Raw genomic sequence first — 25,712 nt, 5'->3', positions numbered from 1 at the left:
GGACAAAGCCCTAGACAACAGCAGTAACAGGACCAGACAAGATTCAGGAATTTCTATCCCAAAAGAGGTTGGCGAGGCAAGGGCCATGGCTACCGTGGAGCAGCATCTTCCACTAGTCCCGATGCGTGTAATTCCTTCCTCCCACTTAAAAGTAGGGGTGAGGCTAGGTAGCTTTTTCCAGACATGGACTTCCATCACAGGGGATGCCTGGGTACTTCAAACAGTTCAGTGTTTCCATATAGATTATATAGGCGAACCCCTTTGAGAATTCATACCTAGACCTATTCAGTTCTCCCTCCAAGAGTCCAGTCTTGTAGACTCAGAAGTTTCTTCTCTGCTAGCCAAAGGCGCTATCGTCCGAATGACTCCCCATCTACGGGGGTTCATAACCAACATTTTTCTAGTCAACAAAATGGATGGAGGCAAGCGTATGGTCATACATCTCCGCGAGTTCAACGAGTGGATGGTCTACCACCACTTCAAAATGGAGGAGATTCATCTCCTCAGGGATGTCCTGAGACCTCTGGACTGGATAGTACAGCTAGACTTGAAGGATGCCTACCTGGTGATTCAAATTTTTCAGCCTCATCGTTGCTTCCTCCAATTTGTGTGGAATGATCAGGTTTACGAGTTTACGAGTTCACCACTCTTCCTTACGGTCTTTCTTCGGCCCCTTGTTGCTTCACCACGGTCCTCAAACCCACAGTGGAGTTCTTGAGGGCGCAGGGAATCCAAATGATCGTCTATCTGGATAATATACTTCTCATGGATGCATGTCCTTGCCAACTCTCACACCACCTGCAAACGGTGGTGGATCTTCTGCAGAGCCTGGGGTTTGTGGTCAATGAGTCACACTCATTCCTTCCCCCTTCTCAGTCCCTCACCCTTCTGGGTTTCATGATAGATCTGTGTCTTCCACTCTCAGTCTTCCAGCCATAAAAATGTCAAAGATTTGCCCCAAACTAAGACGTTCGCTCACCAATCCTCAGATTTCTCTGCGACAAATAGCTCGAATTGTGGGTCTTCTCTCTGCCTCTATCCAGGCCATCTTCTCGTGCCCTCTGCACTATCAAGCTTTCCAGTGCCCAAAGCAAGCCACTTATGGAGAGGACTTTCCTACTCTTTCAAGGTTCCTCTGTCACAGGATGCTCGGGAGAAAATCACATGGTGGTTAGAACACATGGTGGCCTGGAACGGGCAAACTATATTCGGTTCCGCTCCAGACCTTGTGATAGAATCAGATGCCCGCAGACAAGGCTGTGGTGCCAGATGCGACAAATTTTCCACAGGAGGTTTGTGGTCTCCTAAAGAATGAAGGTTTCATATCAACTGCTTAGAGCTCCTAGCGGGCTCTTTCTCAGTTCGCTGCTGGACAAGGGACTCAATTCAATCATCGGTTCTTCTGAAGATGGACAACATTTCGGCCGTCCGATACATCAATCATTTAGGGGTCACGAGATCCAAGGCTCTCTTGGATTTGGCCACCAGGTTTTGGCAGTACTGCCTGGATCATCAGGCGTCGGTCATGGCAGAGTTTCTCCCTGGTCAGGAGAACCTGGTTGCGGATTTCCAGTCCCGCAGTTTCAGGGACTCCAACCTTTGGAAACTCGACTCAGAGGTCTTCCAGTCCTTGAACGACCGTTGGGGTCCGTTTTCCATAGGGATTTTTGCCTCAAGATTAGACAATCAACTTCCACGATTCTTCAGTTGGTGGCCGGATCTGTCAGCAGTAGCCACGGGTGCCTTCCTCCAAGATTGGAGTCTGGAACACGGGTATGCATTTCCTCCCTTTGCAATGATAACGAGGACAACCACCCTTATCAGGAGGCAAAGGACGGAAATAGTTCTGATCACTCCTTTGTGGAGATTGCAAGTTTAGTTTCCAGTTCTTCTGGAACTTTCTTGGGACTCCAATCCGACTCCCCGGGTTTCCGTTGTTTCTCCTGAGTCTCGAGCAAGCTCCTCATCCTCTGCTTCTGGTGAACTCGTTGTGGCTCATGGCATGGCAGATTTCAGGAGAAGCTGGGAAGTCCCTGGCATTTCAGATAAGGCTGAAGGCCTGGGCAGATAGTACTGTGTAACGGTACAGATCCGCATGGGGTAGATGGTCCCATTGGTGTATGCGAGGGAATGTCAATCCTGTGGATGCAGGAATAGTTCATATTCTAAATTTTCTAGCCCATTTGGCATCTAAATGACTCCCCTCAGTTAATGCCTTCCATTCAGCCATTTAGTCTGGACATGGGCCGCTGAACGATGCGGCTGTTGGGGAACACCCCCTTGATTGTAAGCTACTACGGGGTATCAGGTTGTCACTTCCACCGGAACCTCTCTACTCAGCCTTTTGGGATGTGAATGAGGTTCTTAATCTGTTTTTGTCTTAGCAACCTAATCAGTTCCTCTCACGAAAAGAGTTGTCGGCTAAACTGGCCATGTTGCTCTGCCTCATTTCCTGTCGCCGCGTCTCAGACGTTCGGGCATTGGATATTACGGGCAGGATGTTCACTCTGAATGGGGTTACTTTCACCCTTCATAGATGAACAAAATCCCACATGAGAGTCATCAGTTACCCGGTGTCCCCGAAACTGTGTGTAGTTCGCTGTTTGAAAGCGTATGAAGAGGCAACAGATGAATTTCGGCCCCCAGGGGAACATCAACTCCTTATTGCATTACGCAAACCTTTTACAGCGGTATCCTCACCCACAACAGCCAGATAGGTTTGATGGGTTATGCAGGAGGCAGGGATTAACCTCAAAGACTTTGGAGCTCACTCAACTCGAGGAGCAATAGCCTCAAAGGCATTTGGCTTAGGTGCATGCTTAGAGGACATCCTCAACGCGGCAGGTTGGTCTTTGGACTCCCCCTTTAAAAGGTTTTACTTTAAACCTGTCTTGAATATGGCTCACTTCGTGGTGCGCAAGCTTTGAACTAGCATAATACTCACCCCCAGTCCTGCATAGAATGAAAAATTTCCTAGCTATCGTAACAGAAAGCCTCGGATAAGTAAATATGTTCTGGTTTCGTATAGGCTCGAAATCAAACACACAGGACTCATGAATGTGAACTACCGGCTGTCTTTGCGCTTCAAAAGAGGATGGGATGTCAGTGGAGCCAGAATATGTTTGCCTGCATCGCCCCTGATTGGAGGACCCTTGTTGGCGGCTGATTGGACCATTTTTTCTCACTACTGGTTTCCCAAGTTTCATGGGAAATGTAGTTGTTATATGTTGTTTTGGCTGCTATTAATAAAGTGAAGAAAGAATGGCATAATCCTCACCTCTGAGTACTTAATAGAATTTAAGCTTTCCGTTACTATTGCTAGGAAATTTTTCATTCCTGAGTGTTTGCTAATCAGCCAGATTTCCCTTTTTCTAATTTGCTTTTATGCTGGGCAAGTAAAACGAGTATAGCAAAGTGTCAGCACACAAAGAAAGAGGAAAAACAAGGAGGAATAAGGATATTTCTCCTTGTTATGCCTCACCTGTGGAGGCGTACATTTTAACGCATTCCCAGGTCTAGCACTAGTGGTAAATCTGGGAATGCGCCCAAATCAATAGGTGGATGCGTGGGAACACCCATGCTCCATCCAAAGAATGCCTCCCTGCCACAGAGCAACGCAAGGCAGCAATTTGCGCTGGATTGCGTACTCTAGAGCTTATCAAGCTACCCAGTGCCACAGAAGGTGGCCTTGTGTGGCTTGATGAATCTCACTTAGGTTTTGAGTCGCTTTTGTACACCCCCTTGTGTGGCCCAAGGGCGACGCAAACCTTGTTAAATCTTGCCCCTGGGGTTATTGTCAATGTAAATGGGATTGTTTTCCAAAATCTAGACTTCTGTCTAGCATTTATGTATAGGAAGGAGGTAAAAAATTCTAGCTCTTCTTTTGACGTCCAATTTGTAGATAAATGAAGTCTGTCATTGTCTGGTATTGCTCCCCTTGGAAGGACCTAAATAGCCAGATCGTGGAATCATAGAATCAAGATTGCATCACAGTTATTGGAAAAATATTGAATCATTATTGGAGCATAATACTCATAAAGCACTTTTGTTTTTAACGCTGATTTAAACCATGACAGAAATTAATTACATCAGGTGCCGGTTTTTTATTTTTGTTCCTCAGAGACGGGAGAAACAGGGTAAAAATAAAGGGGAAGATTTACAAGGAACTGACGCATCTGCATAGATGCATCAGCTTCCTTGCGCCAGTGCCAAATGTCCTTGCGCCACCATGGATGCGCTGTATTTACAATACAGTGCTCCATGCTGCAAGGATCAACAGATGTGTCAGAAATACTGACGCATCTGTTGGCTCAAAAGTGAAGCATTGCTAAAGTTGCTCAGGAAAGTGACAGATCTCCAGCAGTGTGGCACAACAGATAGGTGAGTCCCATACAAAAAGCAATGCATTATTCCTTACGCCTGGTCTGAGCAGGTGTAAGGATTTTAACACAGTGAAAGCGTAGAGTGACGCAGTGAAAAGTTGTAAATTTCACTGCATCAGTTCTACATGGCTTTGTTCGTGGGAATGCCTAGCCTTCATGCATTATACCTGGCGCAGGTATAATGCGATGCAGGCCTTTACAACGTGACGCATCTCCCTAGATGCGTCAAGTTGTAAATTGGCTTCATTGTTTGTGCCTTTGATGCGTCAAACAAGGTGACACAATGGCGGCGCAAGGAGGCACAAGGGGCATGTAAATCTACCCCAAAATGTTTTTGTTTATATGTTATACATTTATGCCTCTAAATTGAAAATAAATGGAAACTGTATGCTGTAATCTATTTCCCCATTTTCTATGTACGGTGCGCTGGAAACACAAGGGGGAACATGTTTTCATGCCAGTATTGTGTAACATAAAAAAGTAACTTTATTCTCATGAAAAATGGTGCATAGTTTACGGGTAACATTAGTATAACCTCTCATTGTGTTGCCACAAGTCATAGTTAGTTAGTAGGGAACATTCACTTGAAAACACTGGAGCAAAACAATATGTCAGACCACTCTACTGCGCGAGCCATGGTTCAAAGCACATTACTTAGTCCTGTAGTTTTTATTGAATGATAGATGCTGTGGTCCATTAAGTGTCAATCCAGGTCAGAACAGGCATGTATAAAGTGAAGTTTTCTCTATGCAGTTTTGAGGTGCTTGTGGAGAATGGAATGCATCTCTACTTCATGCGGTCCCTGTTAGGTCAGTAGGCAGCTGGCATTTAGACCCCATGTTCTGGTGCCCCTTCCTGAGCAGGAACCATACCATGCTCTCATCCGTTGAACACTTCTCTTCTGATTTTCTCAGCCAAGCTGGGGACAACACTATACCGATGGCCAAACAGCATTAGCTCTCCGACACCGTCTGCCTGCGTAAGTCAGAAGTCTGCCAATGCACCTGCCTTGACAGCACCCCATATGAAAGAACTTCCACAAACTCTGCATGCCCTCAAGGCTTGTCGGCTCTCTGGCGCCCCCCCACACAACATTTTTATTAATAATGCGTGTTATTTTGCATAGACTTTTGCACTTTTTATTGAAATGCTTTTTTGTTTACAAAATGAAGAATTCGGCTCAAAACCACAAAGTGCCAATAAAGGTATATGGGAGTGGTAGACTGGGACCTTGGTGCGCTTTGAGGCAAACCTCTATGAAGTTCTGGTCAGTTACAAGTGGGTTGGTCTCAGTGAAAAGTATCAAACTCAAAATATTCGAAAACGTTTGTAAGTTCCATCGCAGAAAGTGACGTTGTCACTTTTTTTAAAGAAAATGTTGAATTTTTTTTAAGTTCCATTGTGAAAGGGACTTTGGACTCGATTTATTTTCTGGCGGACAGAGTAATCTTCCTTGGCCTTGGCGAAGAACTTTATGTCCACCAGGCTGAGACTACTCCGCCCACCAGATTTATAAATGACTGCCTACGTAGCGGTCATCGGTAAAGGCATTGGCAGTCTGACGGAAGGATGCAGCCCTGTAATAAACAGTATTATTTTCCTCCTTTCAAAAAGAAACCCCCAAAATGGGATTTTCTTTTTGAAAAGTAAATAAGTAATGCTCCCCTAGCCCTGGGAGGCTTCTCCCATGGAGCATTATAATGTTTTTACCTGTCCTTAATTCCAGGTTTTACCTGGCAGTAAGGAAAAGTAAAAAATGACTACATGTCCACCGATCCAAAATTGGACGGGTGGATATGTAGCCAGGGCCGTCAGAAGGTATTAATCACAGAGGAGACGGAGTATTCGCCGCCGTGATTAATCCTAAAGTCCGCCAAATTTTAAATATGGCAAGAAAACCACTATATTCGTGGGAGGGAACTCCATCACTGTTGCGATAGAGTACCCTCCCACCAAATACATCAGATCCTTTGCCACTTATTAGAGATGGCCGCTGCAGAAATTTTTAGCCTCTGCCGTGGAACTGAAGGCCACATACTTGTAGCAGGTTGGTTCTACTGTAGCTCTGGAGATTTCTCGCTGAAAATGTTCAAAGTCCCAACACAGAATTGGACTCTGTAGGTTTTGCCTGAGGGTTGGGAGCCTTGACCAGGATGAAGCTGACAGTTAATCTGATAATCCGACGCTGAATAAACTTTTAACTGTAGGTGCCTTAAAGCTCTGGAGCAAATGTTTTCAAAAGTTTACAAACTTTCTTCTGGTGCACCAACTACCACAGAATTACGCGTTTAAGTCCCCTAGGACCTCAGTGGAAGGTAGTTAGAGACTCTCAGGGTGTCAGGCAGAGGCAAGCAGCAAAGTCCTGTCCAAGTCCAGTTGCCAACTCATTGTGTGGCTATATCCACACAGGAGGTCAACCTACTGAGCCCTGGAGTCAAAATAATTTTCCTGGGTACAAGGAGAGAAAGTACAGTCCTTCAAACTCCTTTCAGGCCACAGACAGCAGGTCCAGTCCTACTCTATTCTTGCTCTTCCCCTACTGTAAACAATCCAGCAGTGACCCTCACTCTCAAAATCCAAGATGAGGAAACCCTTGTACAGAGCTTTTGTGCCCAACTAGATGAGTGGTGAGGGAAATTCAGCAGTCTCCTTCTCTTTTGCAAATCAAAACCAGTTCTGGGGATAGCTTCCATCCCACAGGGTTTGGTGGTAGTCTCACTCTGTGGAGAAAGGTTGGGTCTTTCCAGGTGTCACCTAACATTCACTTGTGACACTGCAGGGCTCTTTGCAGTACAATAAGTTCCTGTGCCCACCCCAGCTAGTCTTCCTGCTAGTGGAAGAATGCACTTGCAGGCCATTGTCTCTGCTCGGAGGGCAGTTTTCACACCTCTTACACACCTAATTTAGGCCTAGTACAGGCTGGCCAGTTGCTGGTGGGCTAATGTAAATTAGCTGCCAGCAGCTTCAAGAAGGGTAGAGATAACTTTCTAAACTTCACATTTCCCATATATATAATAAAAAATCAACTTTACCATTTGAATGTGTTTTTTAAATATAAAAATAAGTCTTTGAATGTAGTACATAGTTGATGCGGGTCAAAGGTTATAGAATAAAGTGAATAATCTATACTTTGACTTTTCTTATGTGCCAGCTACAGCTTGATTAGTGTCAATGTCGTTTTGGGCCTAATCAGTGTAGGAACATGACATTTCTATCCTCACACATGTCCCACTCCTATATAATATGCATCCTACCTTGTGGGTAGCAAGGTGCACTTATGAGTGACTTATTTAATAGTTAAGATCAGGTTTTCCTATGTGTCAAAATGGTGATTTTTACAGGTCTGGCAGCAGGGTTCAATCTACTGATATCAGACTACCCAGGGAAGACCCAAAGCCATGTTCCCACTGAGGCTGATGGCACAATAGGTGCTACAGGCCACAGGTGGTATTTAACGTTCCATGCCAGTGGTAAATCTCCACACCATACACTATGGCCTTATAGGAAAGTTGATTGAGCAAATCATGTTTAAGCCAATTTTGACATGTTTATATGGTGACTACAGGAACCTTACTCCTGTTTAGCAGGGGTAAATTGCACAGGGTTCTAAATACAGTAAAATGAAGTCCAGCGAAAAACCTGAGATAACCACAAGAAAAGGCACATGTCCTACACCTATAGATTGAAAAAGACAGCCTGATGCCTGAATCCATTCAAGTATACTTTCATATGTCTGGTGTTTTGGTATGACTGTAGATTCCAGTCAACTTTTGGATTGTTAAATAAGCTCCTGTTTTGCAGGGTATACAGGAGCTGAAGAGGCAGCTGGCTGATCTTCCGTCAATCAATTTAAACCTTTTACTCTACATATGCAGGTGAGAAATGACGCATTCATACTATTTATATAGTCCATTCCAAATGCAAGAGAAACATAAAAACAAGTAATAATTTGAAAGAGAAAAGCATGCATCATTAAATATCTGAATAAAATAAAAACACCAGATAAAATGCCAAGCAATCCACCCTCCCATAAAATGCCTTCAGATTGCCTGTGTGTTAGGAGTGCAGACAGACAAGAGGAGTGACACTAACACTAAATTCTTAATTCTTGTGAGGCACAAAAGGATAGATTTTCTACTTATTAATATTCACAGTTTGAAAATTTCTTGGATATGCCTCAACAGCAGACAATACTCACTTTTATTGCTTCCACAGTTGCCAGTCAATCTTTGATGAGATTAATGCTCAAAATTACACTCCCTCCGTTTTTAAAAATATTAACCTTCTGTCATAATATGCCTATGTACCTCTTATTTATAGAGCTCCATATTTGTTGCGTGTTCTTAGAAATTAATGAAGTTGCAACTGATTTATTCCATGTTAATTTCATTGTATAATATGCGTTCACACTTGGGCGCTTGTTAATATCATAAGTGGCCATAATACAATAACATATATATATGAAAAGACTAGCATTCTCGTACAAATGTTTTCATCCACAGGCATTGAGGAAGAGCTTACTCCTTTGTTTAATTCAAAGGCTGTTAATCTTCGCAACTTCCTTCTCCTTTACAGACCTCCACCTAACAAGGCAACATTCCCAGATGCACTTCTAGACACAGTTTCGAACCTGATAACACTACACTCCAACCTATGCGTTCTGGGTGACCTCAACACTTGGTTTGACAAACCAAATATGCCCCATCCAAAAACAATCATTGCTGGCCTAGAAGCACTGAACCTGTATCAGATCGTCCACAAACCCACACACATCACTGAACACATCCTAGATGTCATTTTTGTAAATACAGAACTAGTTACCTTTCAAGCAATGACTCCAGTCACATGGTCAGACCACGATTTGCTTACCTTCTAACATGAAACAACAGTAAGCAACGCACCTAAAACCATCTTACGTGCATCCACCTATCGGCCACCGAACAAACTCAATTTGGAACTCTTAGAAACACAACTAACATCCAGTAGAGATCTAGAAACAATACATTCTGTTCAAAAACTATATGAGTGGCTACAGGAAGCTTTTGATATCCTGATACCACTAAAAACACACAATAGAACAAAAGAAAACAAGGACCTAGGAGAAATACAGAGACAAAATAGATAAAACAACAAATTAGAAAGCTGCAATGTGCCGGGCTCAAAACAACCACCAAGACAAACTTCGTCTACAGAATATTAACAGACTGTACAATTCAGCTATCAGGAAAGTGAAGAAAAAAACACTATCAGAGAGAATTCAAAATGCTAAATGTGCAAATAAAGAATTCTATAAATTTCTCAATGAATTTCGTTAACCAAATTGCCTGGAAGTTGCTCATCCCGTTACTCAAGAGTTTACAGACAAACTGGCAAATCATTACGCGGACAAAGCAGACACGTTGGACTCATGCTTAAAAAGGAGACAAAGCATCAGCACTAACCCTTTTACAAAGCCACAATAGAACAAAAGAAAACAAGCACCAAGGAGAAATACATAGACAAAAGAGATAAAACAACAAATTAGAAAGCTGCAATGTGCCGGGCTCAAAACAACCGCCAAGACAAACTTCGCCTACAGAATATTAACAGACTGTACAAGTCAGCTATCAAGAAAGCCAAGAAAAAACACTCAGACAGAATTCAAAATGCTAAATGTGCAAATAAAGAATTCTATAAAATTCTCAATGAATTTCATAAACCAAATTGCATGGAACTTGCTCATCCCGTTACTCAAGAGTTTACAGACAAACTGGCAAATGATTACGCGGACAAAGCAGACATGTTTGACTCATGCTTAAAAAAGAGACAAAGCATCAGCACTAACCCTTTTACAAAGCCACAATCCAAGAATACTCTAACCCAGCCTCTCCGTTCCTTCCAACACATTTCACACAATGAATTTATGGATGTGGTCAAAGCAAGCAGGCCTGCAGGCAGCCCTTCTAACCTGTGTCTACTGCAAACCTTCAAGACAATTCTTCTAACAACCTCTGCTGCCTCTCCAGTAAGGAGAATCATCAACAACTCCTTAACTCCTGTAATATTTCCAGAAGAACTCAAAAAGTCATACATACGCCCATTACTGAAGAAAACAAACTTGGACCAACTGAACCCTGACAACTACAAGACCAATTTTAAATGGACCTTTCCTGGGCAAACTGATAGAAAGAGCAGATGTCACATTTCATTGAAGAGAATGACATACTTTCAGACTTCTAAATGGGATTCCGCCCAGTAAGAGGCACAGAATCTGCCCTCCTTGCTATCTGGGAAATACTGAAGAACACTGTTTACTGCAACAGGGTTGCTGCGCTACTTCTCTGGGACCTCTTGACTGCTTTTGACATGGTTGACCATGACACTCCGATACAAAGACTCCATGAAGCCGGCATAGAGGGGATTGCTCTAGACTGGATCACATCTTACCTTTGCAACAGAACTAATGTCATCCATACCCTACTTTTCTCGTCCAAACCATACTTCACGAAAGCAGGGGTCCCTAAATGCCCTATTATCTCACCCATGCTTTTTAACATCTACATAAAGTCATTACCGGCACTGATCAATCCATTTCACCTTACATGCTATAACTATGCAGATGACATGCAAACACTCCTTCAACTGCAATGCCCAACGATATCAGAAACTCAACCATTTTCAGCTGTCTCAGAGCTGTGGATCTATGCATGACATGGAGACATCTCAAATTGAATGCTTCCAAAACAGAAATACTCCTGTGTGGCAATTGGAAACATTATGATCCACTCCCCATGTGGCCTGATGATCTGGGAACACTGCCTAAAATATAGAAAGAAGTAAGAAACCTCGAAATGACCATGGACTCCAAGCTATCGATGAATGCCCAAGTGGACAAACTAGAAGCATCAATCTTTGGTACTATAAAAACTCTTTGACCCCCCTGCAAAATCCGGCTTTGTCACTATAAAAACACTGCGGCCCCCCCATCTCCCAATTGGAATTTTCCCCCATTTTCACCCATTTGGGATTTTCACACAAGGTCCAGGCTACCATTTCCCTTGCTTTGTTCAAACTCGATTACGCCAGTAGCCTCTATCATGGATCACCTTTAACGACCATGAAAAGACTACAACAGATTCAGAACTTGGCTGCCAGACTACTCTTACGTATAATTCTGTGAGACCCCATCTCCCCTGCCTTGAAAGGCCTGCATTGGTTACTGGTTGTTAGAAGATCCACGTTCAAGCTGCTTTGTATTACTCACAAAGCGATGCATGGAACAGGACCACACTTCATCAGGATTAAAATCACCATACACATTCATAAAGGAACCTCCCCTCTAGAGTGGCACCACGCCTCAAAATCCCAAGATACAAGAAAAAAACCATGGATGGCACATCCTTCTGTGTTGAAGCAGTCAAACTATGGAACTCTTTACCTCCAACATAAGATCCACAGATAACCACTTAAATCTTCAGAAAACTACTCAACAATTGGCTCTTCCCTATAAAACCACCAAACACAAACAGATAAATATTCTGCATCTCTCTGTATATAAGCATTTATTTGTACTATAGATATGTACCTATATTTATGTATTGCTTTGTATAAACATGTAAAATACTTATGTTTAGAAAATCTTTTTTATTAGATATATTCATTAGTTCTGCTTAACGAATGACTGATAGGTACATTATTCTATTTTTTAACGTATATAAGTGATTGCATAAATACCTAAATCTTTTTATCATAACTATTTATCTACAATTGCTTCACTATTGACCTACAAAACAAATATATATGTATATAAAAATAAATAAAACTAATTTGAAGTGCAACAAAATTTGAAAGCCAGAGTTTATTCACTGCATCTTTGATCTACATATACTACCTTCCTTTATGTATCTATATACCTTCCATGTACTTATGGATCAATAGCTTTATTACTTTCGGACCTATACATTTATTACTTTTACTTCTTCATTACTTTTCTTCTAACTCAGCATATCCAAAGCACTACCCCATTTTCACCCTATATCGCTCTCAATATATCCTCCAGCTCAACTCTCTGATTCATCTCAAACCTCTTTCTACTACTCACTCCAATGCACTAGCCTATTTCTCACCCTACACATCTATCAATATATCCATTACATACACTCTCTCATTCATCCAAAACCCCATACCACTACTATGGTCCCCAAAATAACCCTTTTGAGACTGCTCCCTACTCCTCCCCTCCTTGCATCATCTAATACCTCTTTTTACAATTCCAATCCCCCAAAACAAGCCTTTCTAAACCCTCCCTCCGACTCTGCCCCCTCCACCTCCCTTTTACTCATCCCAAGCCTCCTCCTACTGCTATGAGCTCCAAAAAATAAATAAAAAATATATAAATCTTTCCCTTCTATCCCTCCATTATCCTTTTCAACCCAAATAACAGACTTACATGTCCACCACTCAAATGAATTTCATATTTCACTATACTAATTCACCATTAATCCTTTATGGGTTCTGGAGTAGCGTGCTACTCACCAAAAAAGCACTTCAACACCTCATCAAGGGTAGCAAGAGCTATACAAATGCAAACCTTTTTACCTCTTCTACCCTTTCCCTATCGTTCTCAATCTAAATAACTGACTAACATACCACCACTCAAATTACTTTCATATTTCAATATACTAATTTTCCACTGACACTGTATAGGTTCCAGAGTAGCTTGCTACTTGCTGAAAAAAAGCATGTCACACCCCATCAGGGGCAGCAAGCACTATATAAATCCAAACTCTTTACCTTCTCTATCCCTCCACTGTCCTTCTCAATCAAAATAACTGACTAATATATCCACCACTTAAATTACTTCCCTATTTTCACTATACTAATTCACCACTATCGCTTTCTGTGTTCCGAAGTACCGTGCTACTCCCCAAAAAAGCGCTTCAACACCCCATCAAGGGTAGCAAGCGCTATATAAATGCAAATCTTTTTCCCTCTTCTATCCCTCCACTATCCTTCTTATTCCAAATAACTGACTAACATATCCACCACTCAAAGTACTTTCATATTTTCACTATACTAATTCACCACTAATCCTTTCATGGGGTCAGGAGTAGCATGCTACTTGCCAAAAAAGTGCTTCAACGCCTCGTATGGGGTAGTAAGTGCTATATAAATTACAATTACAATACAATACAATACATATATTTACCTGACAACAAAGAGAGTTACTCAAAAGAACAACTACTTTCTGGATTTTTAAAAAATAAATATTGAGAGAAAACTACTTTGATTTCCACTTGTATTTATGTGCAAAAGTCATTAAAAACAGATAATTACATATAGAATAAAATATTTGTCCTATTGTAGTGTACCATATTGATAGCGCTGCTGACACTGATTAAGTCTCTTTTTATTGCAGTCTCGCTGCAAATGGCTTCAGCTACCTGTGTTCAGTGCTACACAGAGTGGGCTTTGGGTCAGCCCTTGCTCATGACTGGATGGCTTTTCTTCCTTCTGATTTGATGGCTTTCCTCCCTAGTCATGTTTGTCCAGCCCTTGGAACATTTCTGCTTTACCCTGGTTTTTGATTGGATGAGCTGTATCCTTTCACTGCTAACATCAGGAAACCTTTTTTTTTTTTTGCAGCTTACAATTTATGATTTGGTACTACATTAGAGTGCATATTCTGCTTCTTCCCCTCGCTCTTTCTTGAGCTCTTGTGCTTTTTCCATCACCTCTGATATCTTGTCACCACCCCAGTTATCTACTTTGTCTCTTCCCACTAACACCGAGTGCTGCTGCAGCTCTCTGAAGTGCTCTTTCTGTTCCTCCACTGCCAATCTCTTCCCTCCCTGCCTCTTTCCACAGCCCCTCTCCGCCGCTATCTACTTTGTCAATGTCAAATGCTTTTAAATTTGAGATGGCATTGGTAAAGAAAATAGTGGTGTCTAACCATCTTGAAAATGTAATTTCTATTCTTCCTATTTGGCCTTCATGTTGCGTCTATGCGCAAAGTGGTAGTCATGTTGAAAGTACATAAAATAACATTTGGCCATCAAGGAATGTCATTTTTTATACTTCCAAAATGGCAACCATGTTACATCAAGCTACATTCTGTCACGCAATATGGAAGCCATCACATAAGTATAAAACAAAAAACTTTCCAAGAGGGATGAACATTACTTTCTATACTTTCAAGATGACCACCACATTGCCTCCACACCAACTGTGATGGCCATTACAATGTAAAGATGGCCCAGCACTGCTATTGGCTATGCCAATGCAGTGCAATTTTTAAATCACAGGCAAAGTCAAAATTGGCGAGCCAACAGCATTGATAAACCTAGTCCAATTGCTATTGCCAGAGCTTGTTAAATGCTTGATTTGAAGCATGCAATGAATTCTATGCAACTTTATAAAGAAAGGGCGTACAGAGTAAGAGGCTGCGGTTACACATTGGGAAGCAAGCATAGTTACCGTTTGATGACGGGGACAGAGATAGGTGTAGATGGATCCAAAACCAGAAAGTCTGCCACCATAAAATAAAACAGGATTTATTTTCTATAGCAGGCTGAGTACCAGGCTTCCCTACAGAAACGATGGGAGTGAGTAATTAATCAACACAATTCAAATCAATGAGAAATATGTTAGATTTATCGGCCTTTGGGTGGTATTTCTCCACACATTTTGCCTACTTATCTCTATGTATTGTGCTGAAATTCATTTTTGCAGGCTTTAGGACTTTTTGTACTTTACCACTGCTAAGCAGTGCTTAAGTGTTTTTGTTCTCTCCTCTTACAATGGTTTAATTAGCTTATACCCAACTGGCATATTTAACGTATTTATAAGTCTCCTGTAGAGTGGTAAACCATATACTCAGGGTCTGTAAATTAAATGCTCCTAGTCGGCCTGCAGCATATACTGTGGTTGCTATGTCATATTTGGCATCTATGGAATTGTAACAATAAATCCTCTTTAATGGCAAAGTCAGATTTGTTCTTACAATTTTGAAAATGTCACTTTTAGAAAGTTGGCTTTTTCCTGCCTGAAGTCCTTTTGTGCATGCAGCCTGACTTGGGTCACATGACTGGATGTAGCTGACAGTTAGACTTTGTGAGTTCCTCCCTGATATTCACTCAATAGAAGGATTAGCTGTGCCTCAATGGGCCATCTGCTGGCAGGATGGGGACGGAGCTGAGCACAGCCCCACTTTCAACTGACCAGGGTATGCTCGGCCTTCACACACAGGGCCTAACAACCCCACATAGTCCCTGCAGCCAGCTTGGAGACAGGGCTGGGGTAGGCAGGCAATGCCATGCACTTCAAGGAAACTTTCAGGAAGCTTCTCCCACCTTCCAGAAGACCTTCAGACTTACTCTTCAGTTCCTTACCTGGCCTGCCAAAGAACTCTAAATGGACTGCCATCTGCTGTAAACCGCAGTGCACTCTGCCAAACTGCTGTACCTGGAAGGACTGCTTTGCTGTCTGATGCCTTCCTTAAACTCTAAGAGACCAGCCCTGCTGTTGATCCCTGTGTCTTCACCTGCACCCAGCACTATCAGAGTGACTCCATAGGCTAGTTTGATTGCCTCCTGTTCCGAGTGAAAGGGACAGAAAATGCTTCTACTTTCTTGAAACCACACCTGATTCCAGCCTGAGTGAGTTCTGAACACCCAAGAGGTGGTCCACCTGGCTTGGACCTTTGGTTATGGTACCAATCTCAAAACTGAGGTCATAGAAACATTTTGCCCCAAAACTGCTCTCAGACCCAGGTGGAGGCAGGGACCAACCTGCTCGCCTATTTGCCTGAGGTGCTTCACCAGTAGGATTGACTTTGCGGCATCTTAATGAAAAATAACGTATTAAAAGTTACTCTATTTTTCTATGTTCGTCTGGGATTTTTCTTGTGATGTGTTTTCACTTTATTACTGTTTGTGTGCTGCATAAATACTTTACATATTGCTTCAAAGTGAAGCCTTACTGCTTTTTGTGTCAAACTACCTAGGGTTAAGCAAAGTTTAATTTGGTGACTTTTTGTGGGTCACGCTGCAAGGGATTTGGGTTGTTGCCTGACCAGGGCTCACACCACACTTCACCAACAACCTAATTTCTCACAAATAAAATAATGATGATAGGAAGTAACATCATAGGAAGTGATATCATAGGGCAATTCATATTTTTTTTGCACTGTTGAGGTGACTTGAAAAACGTCACTTCTCTGGAGTAGAAATCAGCATAATGGATAAGAACACAAATACCGCAAATAATTCAAGTCCATATATTTTAAAGTTCTGTTAGTGGATTACAGTAGTCAAACTCGATTGGAAACACTTGGCGCAGATCTCACGAAAATGGCTATCTTTACTCCAGTTTTCACTTTCCAATGTTAACTGATTACATGCACCTCTCATTAGGCAATCTAAGGTCCACAGAGGTGACTTACTCAAGAAACAAATTCTTCAAGTGCTTCAATGAAGTTGTGGTGGGCACTTGAGCACACACCGGACCTCAGTCAGTTCCTCTGTGGGCACGGCCCACAGCAAACAGCTCGGCACAGAGTTGCTTACGGCAGAGCAACTTGTAATGGTCATTATATTAAAGGTAGACTCAGCAGACACAGGAATGTGATGCTGAAAGGAGACATGAAACATACCAATCTTGGTTGGTACAGGATGGAACAGTGAAGAGCTTGAGATTGGGTGGTGTAAGGATGGAGCAGGTAAACATTGTGTGGTGTAGGGATGCAGCAGGACTAGATTGGGAAGTGTAGAAATGGAAGAGGCACAGACTGGGTGGTGTAGGGACATAGCAAAGGTTGCTATGGGGAGCAGGTAGAACTGTATTGGCGTGCACAAGGTGTGTAGTCTTGAGGTTTTCCTGGCACTAGAGCAGCAGGGGGTGCAAGTGAAAAATAACACCTACTAGAGAATACATGCCCCCCACCCATCCCCATGGCCTTGTAGCCATCATACAGCGCTGTGAAGCCCAAGAGAGGGAGCCCACTCCCCTGGCCCTTCCAGTCATGATCTTGCACTGCAAGTACCAGGGGAAGGGACCAGCCCTGCCAAATATCACTCATCACAGGTTGGATGAATGCATGTGTTAGACTTCACTGTATTTCTGCACTGAAACAGTCTGTCACACAATTCACAGAGTCCATATAACTCTGCAGCAGTTCATGATTTTGCACCACTAATTAGCACTTATTTGCCCGTTTGAGTTTGGAGAAGACTGACATCATTTAACTGCTACTTGTCTGTGGAGCCCTGCTGGACCTGGTCTTAGGTTGAGGTAAGGGAGGCGCTGTGTCAAGTAGCGTATAAACAAGGAGGCATGTAGTAGATGAGAGACTCGATTTAAAGGAGATTGTTGTGCAGAGTTGAAGGGTTTTGCTGCAATTACTAGATCTGGCCAAGAGAAGGACACATCCCAGAGAGAAAGGCTAGCTCAATCAATCCTCTTCAGGTCTTTGCCTTCCGGTACTTTTAGTACTGCATTTTAATAGCAGGGAGGAATACAAGTCTCAGATGCACAATAAGACTGATGGAAGGTATCTTCAGAACTTGAGATCTATTCACAGCAACACACAGGATAATTTTCTTGCCTTTAAGCATTTTAATCAGTAAAAGTTTTATTCTTCAAAAACTAAAGTAGTATTCTGTGTACTTCTGTGGTTGTTTCCTAGTTTACTGAGCAGTTCAATCAGGAACAAGGGTTCTGAGGTGTGGCACTGGGAAGGGCTCATTATTGAGGAGGAAAAGTATATGTTTGGTACAGTTGCCCCACTGGCAACCCATCAGATAGCAGTGGGCATGCCCCACCCAAAAATAACTAGAGGGCTGGTTTATAGCAGATTTTTCCACATTAAATGTTCGAAAAGTGAACTTTTTCATGTGTTGAAGTTTTCTAGACATTTACATTAAAAAAACGTATGCGTCTCTGTAGCTAGCAACAATACCCAAAACAAATTTGTAGTACTGCTCACAATTGTTTCACTTTCAATGTCACGCATATCCTATAAATATAACATCCATAAACCCCTTATAATCTTGGACGGGTAACACACATGCAGTTTGAAACCCAGAGGGCTTTTCTTCTAAGCACAGCAGCCATGATCCAGCACTGTGTGGCCCAGAAGAGGGGGCACTCTTCCTTGAGCTTACCAACAATGGTGTAGTACTACAAGGCCAGAAGAGAGCTTACTCCCCATAAGCACTGGACTATGGCTGCGAGGCGTAGTGATCCTATGCTAGGATTGCCACCTGACCTTTATTTTACTAGCATGGCCTGTATTTTTATGTTGAAGCTTGCAAACTACTTGAAATTTGCCATTATGTTTTACTAATGTTGTTCACTAGAGTGGCTGCTGTTCCGCATGGCTAAAAGTTAGTCGGGTAAAGGAGAGTGGTGTGGAGTGGAGTGTTGAAAAGTGGAGTACAGTGGAGTGCTATGAAGTGGTATAGAGTGGCGTACAGTAGAGTTGAGTGGTGTGGAAAGGAGTGGAGTGTCACAGATTTCAAGTTCAAGTTCAGTAATTTGTATAGGGCGCTACTCACCCAGAGGGTCTCAAGGCGCTTGAGGGAGGGTGGGTACATTACTTGTCGAATAGCCAGGTTTTTATCTGCTTTCTGAAGGAGAGGTGGTTCTGTGTAAGGCGGAGGTGAGTGGGGAGAGAATTCCAGGTCTTGGCCGCTAAGAATGAGAAAGATCTTCCTCCCGTGGTGGATCTATTGATGCGCAGAATAGCGGCGAGGGCTTGATTGGATGAATGTAGTTGGCGGGTGGGTGTGTAGAAGGATAGTTGTTTGTTGAGGCATTCGGGTCCTAGGTCGTAGAGGGCCTTGTGTGCGTGGGTGAGGAGACAGAAAGTTATTCCCTGGTTGACGGGAAGCTAGTGGAGATCTTTACGTGACCGGAAATGTGAGCTTGACGGGGAATGTCCAGTACGAGTCTGGCTGAGGCGTTTTGGATGCGTTGGAGTTTTTTCTGTAGTTTGGCTGTGGGTCCGGCGTAAAGGGTGTTTCCATAATCTAGTCGGCTAGTGACTAGTGCGTGGGTGACTGCCTTTCTTGTTTCGGTGGGGATCCAGCGGAAGATTTTTTTGAGCATGCGTAGGATGTTGAAGCAGGATGATGAGACGGGGTTGACTTGTCTGGTCATCGCGAGGGAGGAGTCTACTATGAAGCCCAGGTTACGTGCGTGATCTGTAGGTATGAGTGCTGTACCCAGAGCCGGTGACCACCATGAGTTGTCCCATGCAGAGGGGGATGATCCTAAGATGAGGACTTCCGTTTTGTCAGAGTTTAGTTTTAAATGGCTGTTCTTCATCCATTCGGCTACTTCTTTCATTCCTTCGTGTAGATTGGTTTTGGCGGTGTTAGGGTCTTTGGTGAGGGAGAGGATTAACTGGGTGTCGTCTGCGTAGGAGATGATGTTGAGGTGGTGTTGTCGCGCGATGGATGCGAGGGGACTCTTGTACACGTTGAAGAGGGTGGGACTGAGTGATGATCCTTGTGGTACGCCGCAGATGACTTCGGTGGCCTCTGATTTGAATGGAGGGAGGTGGACTCTCTGGGTTCTTCCGGCGAGGAACGAGATGATCCAGTCCAACGCTTTTCCTTGTATTCCGACGTTGCTGAGGCGATGTATGAGGGTGTTATGACAGACTGTGTCGAAGGCGGCGGAGAGGTCAAGTAGGATGAGGGCAACTGCTTCTCCGTTGTCCAGAAGCGTTCGGATGTCGTCTGTAGCAGCGATGAGGGCGGTTTCGGTGCTGTGTTTGGCTCAAAAGCCGGACTGTGAAGGGTCGAGTGAATTGTTGGATTCGAGGAAGGCGGCGAGCTGACTATTGACGGCTTTCTCGATAACTTTGGCCAGGAAGGGGAGGAGTGAGATGGGGCGGTAGTTCTTAAGTTCAGATGGGTCCGCTGTGGGTTTCTTCAGAAGGGCGCTGAGTTCGGCATGTTTCCAGCTTTCTGGGAAGGTAGCAGAATTGAAGGAGCAGTTGATGACATCGCGGAGATGGGGTGCGATGATGGAGTCTGCTTTGTTGAAGATGTGGTGGGGGCATGGGTCAGTTGGTGAACCTGAGTGGATGGAGTTCATCAGACGGATGGTGTCTTGAGTAGTGATTGGGTTCCAGGCGCAGAGGTTGTGAGAGTGCTGTTTTGGTTCGGAGCTGGGTGGAGTGGATTGTTCTTCGGACAGGTTTTCAAAGCTGTTATGAATGTCGGCGATTTTGTTGTGGAAGAAAGAGGATAGAGAGTCGCAGATGTCTTGGAAGGGAGTGATGTCGTTGGTGCCGGCGGTGGGGTTGGTAAATTCTTTGACGATGTTGAATAATTCCTTGCTGTTGTGGGCGTTGTTGTCAAGTCGATCCTTGAATGCTGATTTCTTGGTGGATCGGATCAATTGGTGGTGTTTGCGGGTGGCGTCTTTGAAGGTGGTCAGGTTGTTAGTGGTTGTGTTTTTTCTCCAGGTTTTCTCGAGGGTACGATGATAGAGCGCGCAGGTCACCCGACTCTTAGTTTTACCAGATATCACGCACTTGGGCCCATGACGTGTTTATGACAGTATTTTTATGAATCGGGCGATTTTACACAACACCATCAGTAATTCTATGTGTTTCTTTACAACTCTTACCGGAATACCTGACTTACCACAGGTACCTATGTTCCTGATGGATCTGGAGCTAGCAGTGGACAAAAGATAAGATAATACTTAATGCTCTATACATTTAATTATCTTGTATATCTTATATAATGACCACAGACACCTGAAGGCTTTTAAGGATTTTTATATGTAGAAAGTTTAAAATCAGAATGACATAAGAATAAGACTGATACAGATTAGAATATCAATAATCAGGATTATAACTATGGTATAACTGTGAATAAGGGCAAGTATCATTAAGAATGAGTGAATACTATAGGGTAAGGGTAACAGGGAACATGCTATTCAATTTCAGACTTATGCTAAGGCAGGTCAGTGTCAAACCATTAGTCAGTGATTGGCTAAAGATCTACAAGTGATTCAAACTAGTCTTAGTCTAACTGCTAATTCAAACCTAGATTCTAAAACACAAGTGAATTTAGATCACACTAATTTAGTAAAACAGTTTCAGTAATGTCCTACAGGTAAGGGAAAAATGGAACATAACTAATAAACCATAACATGTAAATTCTTGGAAAGCAGAGGAAAATAATACGGGCAAGAGTGCTTTATTAAAGAGGAAAGAATAGTGGATAGATAGACGGTCACCCAATCTATATTTACCTAGGATAGGAATGAGGACTAACCCTGGCCACGGGTCAGTTTGAGAAAAGGCGAGGACAAGGACCCTCAAGGACTTAGGATGCCAGTATGTGAGCAGGTACAGCTCACGGACAGTCAGGACAGGATACCCCTCAGGATTTGGATCAGGACTGGGCTCACCAAAGGGCACGACCACCACCTGCAGCTTCGGATGCAACGCCTGCGCTACTCCCTCTCTGCACGGAATCCGTCAATAACCCCGATTGGGTTCTCGAATCTCCCAGCAAAAGTGCTTCGCCAGCACTTAAGACTATTTCCACCCCTTGGAGTTTGTGGAAATTTCGGACAGAGTGCTCCGCAGCTCTCTGTATCAATTACCTATAGAATTCGTAGGGTCGGTGACAGGTCAGCTACTCGGACAAGTCGGACAATTTCTCTAGCTAAAACTAGGCTAGTTATACCCTTTACGGGTCCCCAGACCACCCACAAATGTTGCAAGTGACAGGATCCCCAACTTAGGATTGGTCAGGAGAAGTGGTTAGGTCATTGTCACCACCTAAAATTCTGGGTTCCCATGTTGAATATTCATATTTCAGTACCCACCCCTTACATTCCAGTTCCCATGCCATAGGCAGCAAGGAGTACAATAGGACACACAGCAAAGTATCAAATTGTTTCTAGTTCAGGTGCAGCTCGGCTCCTCTCGCTGGGTCAGAGTTCAGGTTCTCATGAGCATCTTAGCTTTGGCAGCCAGCTGGCGGGGTTTTGCTTCTGCGCGGTTTGAATTGTCCCTCATCACATGACGGGGTGCAAGGGGTTTTCAAAGATGGAGCGGCTCCCCACTCCCAGGCCCACAGATACGCCGTACATGAAAAGTAAGCGAAAACAAATTAAAAACACAGGAAAAAATGAATACACTGTACACCATGAATAGCTGCACTACATCCCTTACTTCATAATATCTATAGCATTAGGATTTTAGGCAGGAAAAGATAGATGTGCAAAAGCAGCATTAGCAAGCAGAGAGCATGTTTAAAGACAAGCGGCCATTTTAGCTGTAATGCGCATGAGCGAAAACATCCCTCCAAAACTGCGAGTGCGTCACTTCACATGGGTATGACCGACGCATGCGCAGACTGGATTTCTGCGAAGCAGCCATTCTGTAGTATGCAAGCCTCATTAGGATTAATAGACACATAGGCAAGCATCTCTGGGACACTCGCGTGTACTGGAAAAGTGCGATATTAATGACAAACAGGATTGGTTAATACTATTACAGGTTAAACGAGGTTCTTGAATGTGAGCAAGGCGCTTTACGTGCAAATCCTTGCTCCATCAATCCCCTCTTTGATGATATTTACTATCATCACTATTAATGGAAACAGATGCCAACTTCCTTTCTCACATATCATTCATCTCAATCTCCATAAATTTGTTGTTGAGCCTCTTCTCAGCATCCTTATTAGGATGGAAACTCTTTGCCTTTTTGTATATTTGGTTTCTTAATTCCTCTAATTCCAGCTCATCAACATTCCGTTTCACTCCCCTCCTATTTACAGTGTACTTCTTTCTGCATTTTTGGCATTGACAGCAAATTATTATAATAAACACAATCAAACTTATTCCAGCTATTGGCATCAGTATTTTCCCAACAAGACTTCGACCTATGTTAGAAAACTAACTACCTACAGAGGAGAGACCATCAGTCAGTCTCTTCCAGGCACTATCAACCTCCAGTGGTTTGAGTTCTTTTTCCAAATTAGTTATGTTTCGCACATATTTCTTAATTTCTACGCTTTTATCAGGAATGTAAGTGCAACAATGTTGCGCCTTCAGCATCCTGCAGACTCCGCCCTCTTTTGCCAATAAGGTGTCAAGAGCAAGTCTATTCTGTAAAACCACTGATCTGATCGCAACCATTTCAGTATTGACCAGCAGGAATCCAGCAGCAGTGTCAGTAGATAACCGATCCACCATTGTAGATAATTTGCAAATACGGTGAGTATTCAGAACCACTCCCACTCCAGGTATCAGTGCACTAAATATATCACCTATAATTTCTCCTACACTTTCATGTCTACTACGTACTAAACCATTAGTATTTTCATTGCTTCCAGCGGCGTTGTTCACATGGTATATTTTCGGGAAGACAATGCCAAAATAGCAGCTTCCATACCAGTGATCCGGCAATTTGAAATAAGCCTTGTTTCCACATATATAATAAATTCCGGGAAACACAGGTTCTGACCCATTTTTGAAACCCCAACCTCCAATTACCTTATAATTATGATCGCATTCACTGGAACCGATGAATACATTGTTATAATAACTAGTCTTTTCTCTATGAAGACAGAGTTTCCCTTTCCGTTCAAAGTCCAGCAACAGTGCAGGATTTGCTTCGACATTTGAGGTGCTTTCCATGTTTTCAGCCCATTTAGGAGTTTTCTGTCTCTTATCATTGGCCTTTCTTTGGAAACTCTCCCTTCTCTTTTCTGCCATTTTTAAAAACATTTTCTCCTGCTCATGTAATGAACAAGTCAAATTATCTCTGCGTGCTTCATTTAAATCTATGTCACCTATAGTCAGAAAGTATTCTCCCATGTAACGAGTCACTTCGCTTCTAACATGTACAATGTTCAGGTTTCCCCGAATAGGAAGTTCAGAAAAGATTACGTCAGTGTTTGAATAGTAGTACTGTAAGGTGCTTCTATAAAATAAGCTTGCTAATATACTACAGGAAATTCCATAGGTCAGGGGTAAATGGTGATAGGTCACACCTTCAGCTACAGAGGTAGGTAGCTTCATGCAGACATAGCAATCTTCTATTTCCATAGCTTCTACATAATGCACTAAAAGATTAGCAAAGACATTTAAATGTGTTCTGTTTTTAATTCTGTGAAAATGTAGTCCTTCCTCATCTGGTGCTTCTAAGTCAGGTCTGGTTTGTTTCAGGCTAACTGAATTCTCACGTCTTTCTACACTTCGTGGTGTTTCTTCAGTTTGTACAACTTCTGTGTCTGGCGTCATTGATTTAGTAGGGTACAAGTTAGTATCTTTACTTATCATAAAAGGTATAAAGACTGTTAATCCTATCCATACTACTATTACTATCGCTACACTACATAAGCATATTTTACAGCAAGTTTTACAACAATTCCCGCTAGGTCTTCCATTCACATTTGAATCAGACATTTTGCTCACAGGTGGCTTTCCAACCCCTCTTTGTTTCTCAACACAAGAGGCTTACGCAGTTTCACTTTCAAGTTGGGTCTTCTTCTTCAGGACTCCGATCGGCAATCGAATCTTGGTCGCTTTTATCGCTTATTTCAGGATCATCAATTTCTTCCAACACCAAGTAGGTCCATTCAGGACTTCGGTAGTTTTTGTTTTGTCTTTTTATTCTGGTACTGCGTCTGTTTTGCTGAGTTCCTGTTCTCTGTCTTTCACTAGCAGCTCTTTTTCGGTCTTCTATCTTTTCTTCTACTGTTTTTAATCTTAGTTTCAGTCTTTTTATGTATCTGGGTTCACTTTTCTTCTTGAGCCTTTTAGCTGTCACTGTAGTTTGGCCCTCTTCACGAGCCCTTTTATTTTCGTTCAGTTGTGGCACTGTTACTTCGACAGTATTTTTCTCCCTTCCTGTCTGACTAGTCCCAGGTCTTTCTTCAGTTTCTTCTGCCTGGTTTCTAAGCTGGCCTTGTTCAGGTATACTTTGGATTTGTCTTTGATTTTCAACTGTTTCTGGATCTGCTTCCTGAACACGTTCATCTAGGTCTATCTGTTCCTGTTCATGCACTTCGAACCCTTGATTTTCTTCCGCATGAACTTCAGCCCTAATTACTATCTGTCCCTTTTCAGTTTCGGGATTCTTTGGAGGAGTGTCGATGACTTGGTCTGTCCCTACTTGACCTACCTCCTGATCAGGTCTGATGTGAATCTCGATAACCTGATCTTCTTCTTCTAGCCCTGTCTCATCCTCACTATCCCACTCTCTGTCTAGGTAGGAATACTTTCTGGTTCTTATTGGATCAAGAATCAGATCGTCTGCTGGGAACCATTCGTCTTGACTGGTGCTCGGTAATATGACACCAGCTAGATCCG

The 25,712-nt window shown here is 42.9% G+C and overlaps 1 protein-coding gene across 1 annotated transcript in view; it reads left to right on the top strand.

The window, feature by feature from the left end:
* Window positions 1-25,712, top strand: part of LOC147702885 (rho GTPase-activating protein 24-like) — a 293,148-nt gene that overhangs the window by 151,744 nt on the left and 115,692 nt on the right. Inside the window, exon 5 of the mRNA XM_086928841.1 lies at window positions 8,184-8,257. Within this exon, the coding sequence (XP_086784967.1) occupies window positions 8,184-8,257 (74 nt within the window). The remainder of the gene's footprint in view (window positions 1-8,183; window positions 8,258-25,712) is intronic.

The sequence above is a fragment of the Lissotriton vulgaris genome, chromosome 7 (genome assembly GCF_964263255.1).
Source record: "Lissotriton vulgaris chromosome 7, aLisVul1.2, whole genome shotgun sequence".
Lineage (NCBI taxonomy): Eukaryota > Metazoa > Chordata > Amphibia > Caudata > Salamandridae > Lissotriton > Lissotriton vulgaris.
This window is presented reverse-complemented; position numbering and strand designations above follow the sequence as displayed.